This window comes from Pollicipes pollicipes, unplaced genomic scaffold (genome assembly GCF_011947565.3).
Source record: "Pollicipes pollicipes isolate AB1234 unplaced genomic scaffold, Ppol_2.1 Scaffold_2555;HRSCAF=2994_pilon_pilon_pilon, whole genome shotgun sequence".
NCBI classification, from domain to species: Eukaryota; Metazoa; Arthropoda; class Thecostraca; order Pollicipedomorpha; family Pollicipedidae; genus Pollicipes; species Pollicipes pollicipes.
In genome coordinates, this window is record NW_023596136.1 from 20,106,138 (window position 1) to 20,118,368 (window position 12,231).

General features: G+C 54.2%; 1 protein-coding gene across 1 annotated transcript in view; it reads right to left on the reverse strand.

Annotated features, from left to right (window-relative positions):
- LOC119098938 (prisilkin-39-like) overlaps positions 1–4,631 on the reverse strand; it is a 39,402-nt gene extending 34,771 nt beyond the window's left edge. The window contains exons 1-2 of the mRNA XM_037221996.1: positions 4,623–4,631; positions 3,563–3,796 (exon numbers count right to left, since the gene is read on the reverse strand). Coding sequence (XP_037077891.1) covers positions 3,563–3,796; positions 4,623–4,631 — 243 coding nt within the window. The remainder of the gene's footprint in view (positions 1–3,562; positions 3,797–4,622) is intronic.
- Between the last annotated feature and the right edge of the window lie 7,600 nt (positions 4,632–12,231).

The window sequence follows — 12,231 nt, forward strand, 5'->3', positions numbered from 1 at the left end:
TTGTTCTTGGCGCGGCGAACCAATACATTCCACGTACCTTTGGATGTCCTCGTCGTATCCCTGTACCTTGGTGGAACGACGAGCGTCATGACGCCATTCGCGTACATCGGAGAGCTTTTAAGGCTTTTGACCGGCACCGCACTACGTTCAACCTCATGGCTTTCAGGCAAGCACGCGCGGCCGCATGCCGCACCATACGGGAGGCGAAACGTGCATCATGGAGCAGCTACTTCAACTCACTGAATCATCACACGCCGACGTCACATGTATGGGGCAGCATTAAAGTAATCTCTGTATCGCACCCAGCAGTTTCACTTCCCGTACTGCGACTGGGAATTCAAGACATCACTCACCCAAGTGATGTCGCAGAAGCCATTGGGGAAGCCTTGTCGGACCGTTGCCGAAATGGCACCTGCGATCCACAATTTCTGCGGCACAGGACGCGATGTGACTTTGCAAGTTATTTTTTATACAGGTGACGTACTGACGTACAACAAGCATTTCACTATGATGGAACTTCAAGCAGGCATTCGCTCACTGCGTAGAGTAGCGGAGGGGCCCGACCTCATCCACAATGGCATGATGCGCCATTTTCCTCCCCGTACACTACGAGCGCTGCTGGCACTTTTCAACTGGATATAGGAGTCAGGTAACTTCCCGCCAACTTGGCGAGAGGCCACAGTAGTGCCTATTTTAAAGCCCAGGAAAAGTGGAGCAAACGCCCTTGACTATCACCCGATCGCCCTTGCATCTTCGCTTTGTAAGGTCATAGAAAGGATGGTGAATATGCGACTCTCATGGACTTAAGAACGTCAAAACTCCTTTACGAATGCTTGTGTTGATTCCGTGAGAACAGGAGCACGATTGACTAACATCTTAACTGTTGACACCCCAGTGTGGGCCGGGTTTGTTAGCAAACCTTATACCGGCGCCATCTTTTTTGACATAGAAAAGGCTTATGATGCCACATGGAGACATGGCATTTTGATGAAGTTATTCGATCGTGGTATCCGCGGTCACATGGGAAAGTTTTCACAAAGCTTTTAGACCAACATATTTTTCGGGTGCGTGTTGGTTCTTATCCTCTGACAGGTATTCGCAGGAAAATGGTGTACCCCAGGGCATCGTATTAAGTGCCATTCTTTTCGCAGTGATGATTAACTATATAGAGGACAGACACGCTTCCACATGAGATCAGCCGTTCTTTGTTCGTAGAGGAATTCGCTATTTAGTGCAGGTCATCGACCACTTGCACAGCGGAGCGACAGCTGCAGCTGGCTACCACACGTCCGGAGAAGTGGTGTGTGCTCAACGGGTTCTAGTTTTCCGCATCGAAGACAACTGCAGTTCATTTCTGTCACCGTCGCCGTCACTGTCCTGAAATGGAAATCAGACTGCATGGGCAACACGTCGCAAATGGGAATACCGTGACATTTCTCGGTATACGGTTTGACCGATGCCTAGCATACCGAAAGCACATAAGAAATCTCTGCGACAGGTGTTTAAAATCTCTTAACATCCTAAGGTGCGTGTGCCGTACATCAAACGGTGCTGATAGGAGGACGCTCTTACTCCTGTACCGTTCCCTGATTCGTGCAAGACTTGACTTCGGCTGTTTTATGTATGACGGTGCTTCAGACCTGATCAAACGTACTTTGAACACGGTACGCCACGCAGCACTACGCATCGCCACAGGGGCTTTTCGAACATCGCCCATAGGTAGTCGTCTCGTGGAAGCTCACGAGCCCCTACTAGCATTGCGAAGGCTGATGGTAGGACTGCGCTAGACGATCACGCTGGCGCAGTTCCCAGATCATTCCACCCACAAAGCAGTGTTTTCGCGTAGCTTACGAAGGCTTTTTCTACTTCAAAGGTCGCCACAGACTTCTCCCTTTTGTGCACGAATGCAAGAACTTCCAGACGCGAGCGGCTTCAGCCTACGACGTGTCATCAGACCTTAACTCATTACGGCTGCTCCTTGGGAGCTAGTTTCGCCAAGATTGGATGCTTTGCTATCAAACATGCAAAACCAACACGTTCTCATGACGGAAGTTGAAGACGCAGCCTTACAGCCTATAGCCTCCTTTGACGGATACGTGAGGACTCAAACGGATGGTTCAAAGGCGGATGCAGGTGTCGAGGGGGCTTTTGACCGTGCATCCGCATCACGGTCGTTGACACGGCCTGCACACGTAGCGGTCTTCACTTTCGAGCTCATAGTCATCAGCGAAGATCTCTGTTTTATTGAGATAGACGATAGCACTTCGTACTTGATTTTTTCCTGCTAGCTGTTGGTGGCTTCTCGTCGAATCCACTAGTCTAGGACATTCAATCGCGTCTTTGCTCGCTGGATCGAGCAGGAAAAACGGTCATGCTCTGTTGGATCCCAACTCACGCGGAGATCCACGGGAATGATCTTACTGACGCGGCAGCAAAACGCGCTACGACAGGGACACGCATTCTTATAACACCACTGCCAGTTCAAGACATGTAACTGTCCGCAGTGTCGTCGTTTATGCAGAAGCGATGGCGGTTCCACTGGAACTCGCTGGGCGCCAACAAGCTTAAGTCAGTGAAACCCCGTACTGGACTATGGCAGTCGTGTTTTGGCGACAAAAGAAGGGAGGAAGTTGCCCTTTGCCGGTTACGCATAGGCCGCACATATCCTACGCACCGTCACCTGTTACTGGCTGGCGACAGACCACGTCGCAGTCGATGCTCTGACCCGCTTACCGTGCAACACGTACCCGTGGCCTGCCGTCACCTTACTGCAACAAGAGTGCAGTTTTTCGGACACAACGCTTAGGGTCGCACGCTATGTCACTTTTTAGGGAATTGTTCGCGTGCTGTCGAGTATGGTTAAGTGTTCCAGTTCCTTCACGCCGTAGATCCCCCAGTAATCTTTTCATCGTGAACCAGGCCTGATCATCAAGGCTTTATAGGGTGATCTGAATGATATACTTGTCTTAATCTTCTACACTTGTCATCATCAAGTACAACCTGTGCGACAGGACCAGCCATGCAAGGTGACTACCAGCCCGGCGTTGTCGATCCATCACCTAGGGGTTCCTGGCAGCCCGACCAAGGATCTGGTCGGAACGTGAACTACTGGATGGAAAAACTGCCTTTTCATTCAGCCCATCATTCTGCTGACCATTTATTTCTTTAATATAATATGTCTCAGCCGCACATGGTAATAAAGGTGCTGTAAACACAGCTCATGTTGCACGCGCATGTATTTTAAGCAGTACCGGCGTATAAATATATCACTCATGCAGCCTCACAGCCTCTCACACTTGTTTGCGACACTCTCAGCACTCCCCGCCCATCCCTCTCAGTAATTGCGAGCAGGGGCAGGCGCATTGTAGCGAGCCGGAGCTGGAGCAGGAGCACTGTACTGCCTGGGGGCAGGAGCAGGAGCGGGAGCGTTATACTGCCGAGGAGCAGGAGCAGGAGCCACAGGAGCGGGAGCGTTGTACTGCCGGGCAGCAGGAGCCGGGGCGCTGTAGCGGGCGGGTGCGGGGGCTGGGGCAGATCCATAGCTCTGCTCGCCCTGGTACACCTGCGGCACGACCGGCAGCGGGTACTCGGTCGGCACCGGCGTCGGCAGGATGTCGCTAGACGGTTGGTAGCCGTTCTCGTCGGCAACAAACGTCACCTGGATGGGGTTGCCGTAGTCGTCGCTGTAGCTCCAGCCACCCTGCTGGACGTAGCCGCCGGTGGGCTGGCCGTACTCGGATTTGCCGTAGCCGGCCTTGGGGCTGCCGTTCTCGTTACGTGAGATGCCGTTCTCGGTCTGGAAGCTGAACTGGTAGGTGCCGTCGCCCGGGTGGACGTTCTCCTCGCTGAGGATGGCGAGTGGCTGACCGTAGCCGGCCGGTGCCGCCGGCTGCTGGTAGGAGGCTGGTGCCGGGGCTGCCGGCCGCTGGTAGGAGGCTGGTGCCGGCTGCGGCCGCGGGCCATCAGCGCAGGCCAGAGCCGCCAGCGAGGCTACGATCAACTGGAAACACACCCAGCTGACGTCAGAGGAGTGCCAACCCAGCGGTGCAGCAAGGGGTGAGATTGCTTTGTATTATTTTACCGTGACAAAACGCAGTTTAGCACCTTTTGCCAGACCAGCTTCTTTTATCAAGCTCCTCCCGTGGATGCAGGGTTGGCAATGGATAGCTATGGAATGCGTGCAGCATCTGACAGCACCATAACTGGCGGCGTGGCGTTTGAGACTGATCCAGGGACTGTTGAAATTGGAGCCTGACGCTCGCACGTCTGTCCTGATAGAGTCTGGCCAATGGGGTATGGTGCGAATGTTTTGGATGTCACATTTACCTTCCGTTGATGACATTCGGGTTACCATTAGGGTTCGTTGATGACATTCAGCCAGTCCTAATATCCTCGTTGTTTGCCAAAATAGCTTCATATGCAACCGTTTAGATTCCTTGGGAGCAAAAAGTACTCTTACACTGAAGACTGTCTGACTAACCCGAACACATGAAGAAACGGGCGCCCATCGACAGGCCTAGCTTTGCTAGACCTACCACGGCGCTCAAGTGACTGCATAGGCGCCCGCTGTAATACGATGGGCAACCACGATATGAAGCACCGACCTCGCTGGCCGCACTCACCAGTTTCATGTTTGCCGTGGCGCTGTGAGATGAACACCACTGCTGGCGAGTGACTGGTGTCTGGTGTCTGTGCGGCTGGGCTTTTATTCTGCCGCGGGAGGGCGACGCGGTTGGCCGTCACGCTGCCGCAGGCGGCGCTGCCCCACTTGACGCAACGCCCTCTTATTCTTTTTTAGATTCTCGTACCTGAATGGTTCTCGCGACCAACGACAAACTAGGCTTCGTTCGACCAGAATTTGACCTGTTGGAGGCATGGGACGGTACAGAGGAGGGAGGGGGTGGGGTCGAGAGTAGCTCTAGGCGGAGCTAAGCCGCCCACATCCGTCTAGCAAGGAAGGAGAGGAGCCAGACGCTACCTTATTTGACTCCACATCTGTGGTCTTGGCCGCTACTTCCATCAAGATAATGAATAGTTACGCTGTGTGAGCCCGGATCTTGGAGAAATGTCATGCTGCAGAGACACACTGGTCCTGAGCTATATCCATGACTGCACGAAGATGTGCCGTGCCGTCATGCAGCATGGTCTGGCAGGTCCGCATAGACCTTGCCAATCCCCCTCCACTTGAGAGCAGTCGAGTGGGGATATTGTGTCGATAGAGCTCCTTTGCCCTTCCGAAAGATTCGAGTGATGCTTGACCAGGATGCAGGTGCTGTTGGCTAATGCTCAAACAGTAATCAGCAAATAACTAAATCAGTGTCTAAGTTGTTTTGACTCGCTGGTTACGCTGAAACGCTGTTTCTGAGCAGCGGTAGCCGCTAGGACATACCACGCGGGGGTCTTCGATTTGGACCGCTTTGCCAAATGGACTACAGTCTCCCTAACAAATCTCATGAAATCTCCCCAGACCTGCCAGGGATATTTGGAGGGGCAGGCTGGGACCGGTGCCAGTTCTGAATGCACTCCCACTTCGACGTGTCGTTAAGTAACCACGCCTCTTGAGACTCCGTCAGGCCTGATTTCCTGCAGACGCCAGACCAGACCAGACCAGTCTTCCTGTGCGCAAGGATAAATATGGGGTCATTTATGAGCTGAAGATGGAGGGCAGCTTTTTAGGAGACTCAAGAGTTCACGCTGCAGTTCTCGTCCAAGTCAGGGGCTCCTGGGTGTCCGTAACGACATGAGACAGTCTTTGCTCCTCTTCTTCTCGGGGCCCATGCTGGCTGGATCCCTTTGATGCGATAAGTCGTACGACGGACTAGTTGAGAGACTATGGTCTCGATCCAACGCCCTCGGCAGCGGGCGCCCTCGTCCAGCCAGACGACCCGACCACAAACGGCCGCCGGTCCACCGATCTCACGTGAGCGCCGCTCCCGAGAAGGCGGGAGCCGGCGATGGGGCGGCACCGCTGCGGAAGCGAACACCAGCCGATGGTTCGCAAGGAAACGGCCCGGTTTGGGAAGGCAGCAGACGCTGTGTGCTGTCGGATTCGATAACGGACGTACTCTGCGGTATGTTTCGCGCAACGGTATCATCAGGAACGGGTGCCTTTCACATTCCTCCTGATATTGAAAGGTCATGGTTACAGGTTTTCAGCGAGGCTCGAAGCATTCTTATAAAGAAGGCTTGTTCGTCCATGTTTTAATTGCGCGCTTTTCGTGGCATGTTAAGGAGCGTGTGCAGATATTACATATTGGAATCCAGTTAAATCATGGGATGGAGTTATCTTCACTTTTAGACTGACGAGAGCACATGCTTCAACAGAACAAGCTTATGGCACCAAACTGTTTAGTTTGGTTTGTGCAGCGGGCCACGACGACAAGTCTGGGGATGTATGTGTCCGGCCCTAAATACGCCGGTCGTGAGCGTTGGCTTAAGTAACGAACGCATCAACGACTGCCCCATCCGCCGTGCACACTGCCGATGCTGGCCTGGCACCCCGCTCCGTAGCGGCGGCACGTGCTCGTCAGCTCGATTTGTCGTGCTGGTCACCCTCAGGAAGGGATGCTGCTGAGATGTTACCGTTTAGGGCACACGCAGTGCGACGATACATGACTTGGCATGATCATATATTGTTGTATGGCCATGGCACAGTCGCCGGATTATAATGGATGTGCTTTACTGCTTTTAAGAAGGAACATAGCACGGCGTGGCATGAGCCCTCACTGGCACGGCTGTGGTCGCCGGCTCACGCCCGCTAACGCCATCGTTTGTGGTCGCGGTGTGTCATGACATGTAAATATCCCCTATAGTGATGCGTTAGCCACCGCACGAACAATGGCGGATGCACAAAGAAACGATGCGATGATGCGACAAAACTCATCTTCGGAACAACCGTCCGATTGCCGAATGACTTGCAATGAAAGAAAACCCAACGAGATGCTGAGGACAACGGTGCGATCGATTACCTTCTGGCCCTCATGTCAACCGTAGTTTTGTGTTGGAAGGCCACCACGTGAAAGGAGATTTACTTGAGCCCCAGTCCCAAACTGCACAAAGTGCTCAGCGTACATTTAACTCTGACCGAACGGTAGGAAAGGCCAAGGTGTCCCGCGTGTTCTCCCGACGGCTGTTAGCTGTGTGCACTGAACAGTAGCCGGTCTTCTGAGCGATATCACACGACCGGACGTCATGTCACGGTACATGGCATGCACTGCTCACATCAGCCAGCCGCGAAGGTCCTGACCGTAAGACGGCGGGTACGGACACACGCACGGCTGTGCGGAGGGCACCATGGCTCACACCGCATTTTTATCGCAAAAATGTGCTGATCGACCTGACCTCTGCTACGCCAAGCAGAGAACGCCACTGGCGTGTCGTTAGGCTTTAACTGTTCAGGGACGCTCCTGTGTTGGTTTTTTTTGCAGTCGCTTACGCTATTTATGTAGGTTTTTTTTGGTGTCGCTTCCCAATTTATAGCAACGGTTCCCGGGATGACCAATCGCCCATGCGTAGACCGTACACTTCACCCACTCGTGGAATTATTTGTGGTTTGTGGCCTGCCTTCGGTCATATGTTGGCTGTCACCAACACATCGCCGCCTTCCAGAAGACCGTGGTATTCTGTTGTTTGTAGACAGGGCTGTGCCAATTGGTTGCTGACGAAACCAAGTTGCCTCTCCATCTCCATTGTTTCCGTGTTCCACTTGTTCCCCCCAGTGTCTCCAACAATGTGACAGCTGCACGGTCGTGGTATTGCCAAACTGCGGCCAGCCCCGGGAGTGCCCAAACAGCGGCCTCTAAAATGACCAGAATTGAAGCCTGCAATGGGTAAAACGTCGTACGGGCGACGCGCAGCGGGCGCCCCCGCCCCGACACGCCCGCACGGGACTGCGTTGCACAACCCCCGGCCGGCTCGGGCACTGGCGCGGCTCTTCGGCGTGAGAAGACCGCCGATTGCTGGATGCTATCCGAGTGTGTGCGTCTCGCCGTCTTATTCGCTGTGGCCGTGGCCCGTTGACCCAGGTATCAAAACTGGCGCCGTCTGCTCTGGAGATCGGGCTGCCACTTCCTAGCAACCGTTGTTTTGGTGTCCTTCCGTCATGTCTGAATTGGCCGAAAGGGTTTTGTTTATGTTTTTGCTCAACTTCCTCTTACTTTCCCCGCCTCGTTTTGGGGCAATTTTGGCGCCAGTTTCCCCACAAAATCTGGAGATTTGTAAACCAGGCCATAAATCAAGAATCACAGAAGTTCAGAACATGATGTTGACATGAAGTTTGTCTCTCATTGTGGCACACGCGTCATGATTTACTTCTGCGAAGCTGGAACGAAAACATCCAGTTAGTTATGTTCTTTTATTTAAACGGTCTATGCAGCGGCTATAAGCAGCCTAGTTTAGACGTGCAATATGACAGTGCCACGGCGCTGACACGGGGTGCTAAATCGGTACCGACGGCGCCAAAACGGGACCCGAGCTGGCAATGTCGAAACTTGACCCGTAGTTAACGGAAAATGCCGGGCGGTGTTGGATGCATGGAAGGCTGGTGACGGTGGTGATCTAGACAAAGCTTGCCGGCTGCAGACCAGCACTCGTGTGTCTGGTGTTGGTACTAGGTCCCTAAAACACATTACGTCTCTGGTCCGCGCGTCCACGGGAACGGCGTGACCATGCGGCCATTACAGCTAATTGGCCTCGGTCAGTTTACGGCCGTTGACTCCGGGTCAGGTGCACCACATTTTCGCAATTCGCGGCGTCCGCTCGTCGTGATTGGCGGCACCGATGGCGCGAGACGAGTGGAATTGGCGCGCCGTGGCGGCGGCGCGTGACCTTGACTCTGGTGCTGGGGTTGGGCGCGGCCCTGGCGGTTGGCGCCACGTTAGGTCACCAGTTGCACGCCATTTGGCAGGCGGCGGCGCGGTGGCACGATGGTCGGGGTGCGCCGGCGGCGAAGGAGCGGGATGCTAGCCGTCACTGGACGTAGTGCCGCGCCAGGGCAGCAGCCGTAACCGATAGGATTCAGGACTGGTGCTGGTCCGGGGTCGGATCCAGAAAAGGTGATGGGGTTGATCATTCAGTGTAAGCCGTGGAAAGAGAGAGAGGGAGAGAGAGAAAGAGAGAAAGGCAGGAAGAGGGAGAGGGAGGGGAGAGGGAGAAGGAGGGGTAGGGAGAGGGAGGGGAGAGAGATGTTGACATATATCTATATATATATATATATATATATATATATATATATATATATATATATATATACGCGCCAATTCACGCACACCTGCCAAAAATGGTTGTACGTCGCCTGCAGGTCATCCCCGCTGGAAGGGTGAGATCATCGCGGAGAATCGATACCCTGTGACTCTGACTGGCACCCTGGCTTGTTTGCCGTTGACATGTATTTGCCCGGTAGACTGGCATGTCTGCGCGGGATGTCTTGCATCCGTTTAGCAGTGCGTTGCCATTCAGTTAGTCATGGGATTGTGTGCGTCGGCTGCTTGTACAGGGTTGCCCGGGGAGGCTTGAATGAGTGTCTTGCACGTCATTGTCTTACAGACGGCTGTCTTACAAGGTGCTACGGGGTGTCTCGCAATGCTGCTCATAGTTGTCTTCCAATGTTATTCAAGGTGTTTAACGCATCTTCGTCTAGCATTTTCATCTCGCCAGGTCGCATGGTTTTGCCTCAATGTCGCTCAGCGTATCTTGCACGCCGTCCTGTTTCAGGGTTACACCAGGTTCTTGCATATCGTCTTGCTCTTGGCTGTCTTGCTAGATTGCGCGGTGGCTGTCCTGCACGTAGTGCTCTGACATAAAGTCATATTTCATAGAATTGTCCTGCAACGTTGCACGTTGTCTTGCACATCGTGCTCTTGCACTGCATTCTGGTTCAAGGTTTTACTCTGATATATCACACGTCGTATTCTACCACAAGGTGTCTATGAAGATTTTACCGGATAACATGCACATTGCCGTCTTGCACGCCGTTACCTTTTTGCACGGTTGTCTCCGTTGCCTTTTAGCACGGTTGTCTACGTTGTCTTTTTGCACGGTTGTCTTTCATGTCGGCAGTAATGGGGCTTGCACTTTGCTGTCTTCCACAGGATTGTTGTAGCAGAAGGCTGTGCCGCGGCGCTGCGCAAAGTCTTTTGGAAGGGTTGTCGTGGCAGAAGGCTGTTCCACAGCGCTGCGCAGGGTCCTCTGGCAGGGTTGTCGTGGCAGAGGGCTGTTCCACAGTGCTGCGTAGGGTCCTCTGGCAGGGTTATGGTGGCAGAAGGCTGTTCCACAGCGCCGCGTAATGTTCTCTGGCGGGGTTGTTGTGGCAGATTGTTTTTGCCGCAGCGCCGCGCAGGGTCCTCTGACTGGGTTGTTGAGGCAGAACGCTGTTTCACAGCGCTGCGCAGGGTCCTCTGGCAGGGTTTTCGTGGCAGAAAACGCCGCGCGATGTCCTCTGGCGGGGTTGTTGTGACAGATGGCTGTGCCGTAGCGCCGCGCAGGGTCCTCTGGCGGGGTTGTTGTGACAGATGGCTGTGCCGTAGCGCCGCGCAGGGTCCTCTGGCGGGGTTGTTGTGACAGATGGCTGTGCCGTAGCGCCGCGCAGGGTCCTCTGGAAGGGCTGCACAATGTGCATGTGCTTCGCGTCGTTGCGCTGCATAGGTCACGAAGGGATGCTGCTCCGAACCGCCGGTGCTGACCACGGCCTCCAGCTGGTGGAGTCTCAAACAGATGATACGCCATCGGGGCTACGTTGTGTTGTAATTATAATGCCCCCATAAACACGTGGTTTCTCTCGCACTCATCTCGATAAGATGGCGAGCATCGCTTCTTGAATAACAATGAGTTAAGGTGTTGGATTGGAAGTGCTGGGATGTGATGCATCCAAACCTTCTGCTGTCTTGGGAGCAGCGTTCTCGGGGACGTGTGGCGAGTGGCGGCGGTCGGATGCGCACGTCGCTGGGCATGTCGCCCCTGCCATTTGTCGTTCTCTCTCCCGCTGACGGTAGCCATCATATAGTCCGGTGTGCGGCAGTCTCTCCCTCTTCTTCGTCTGTCTATTGCCGCTGCTGTCCGTGTCTCTTGGGGCTGGTAAGCCATCTCTTGCCGCGTCTTGATACTGGTCAGCCACCTCCTGCCGCCTTTCGGTGCTGGTAAGCCATCCTCCTATCACCTCTTGGTACTGGTGAGCCACCTCCTACCACCTCTTGGTGCTGGTGAGCCACCTCCTACCACCTCTTGGTGCTGGTGAGCCACCCTCCTACCACCTCTCGCACAGTCGGTGGACGTCGGCCTCGCGCAGCTGGGCGTTGGCGGCGATGCTGCCGGCGACGCTGCATCTGAGCCGGCCGCTGTCCGTCTGACATCAAAATCAGCTGTTTTGTTTGCTTTCTGCACTGGTTATCCTTGATGCATTCGAGGGCCCATGTATCCCGCTTGAAATATTTCGACTTTTTATGAATATTCATGTTTGGAATTAAGTCACTCACAGCGTCGGATTTTTGCAAAAGCTGCACGTGCCCCTAGCCAACAAGTGACTTACAACTGAAAGTGACGCCGTTTTGGACATAGAACATCTCGTGCAAGACGTCCCATGCGTCACACGTGCACTGCATGCACACACGATGCACTGATAAACCTGCCAAAGCATTCGGCCAAAGTTTCTGCAGCCTCCACGGGCGTTTGTGTGGCAGAATCCCCAGAAACCATGCGCCCAGCTCTTTCCTGCTGTAAAGGCGCAGTGGGCGACGGTGACGACAGGATAAGTTCATGGGGAATAAGGGATATAATTAACCCGTCGCCTCCATCAAGCCGAGAGTGCTTTCCATCTATGCATGTGTAGAGAATACGACAATGGCTGTGCCCCATGGGCGCCCGGCCATGCTCTGCTGCATGCGCTGCTCATAGCACAGTGACTAACGTCACTGAGGTAATACACAACTGTCGGAGTATTGCCAGAGTGAGTCGCAACAGCGCGCTCCGTCACCGCTGACGGGCGTGAGGGATGCGTTATCCGCCAGTGGGTATGGCTGGGTTGTGATCGCACAGAGGTCAGGGCCTTTCAGGAGGCCATGTCTTTAAATGGCGAGCCTGGCGCCGAGTTTGTGGGAATCGCAATCCCAGTTTGTGCCATGAAGGCCCTTGCGTCTGGTCCGTGTTCTGCGATCTGGTCTCCGGGGTGGCTGATTGTATGGGGTCACGGTCGACCAAGTCACAAGCCGTGTCAGGTGTCACCCAGACGCGAGTTGCGGG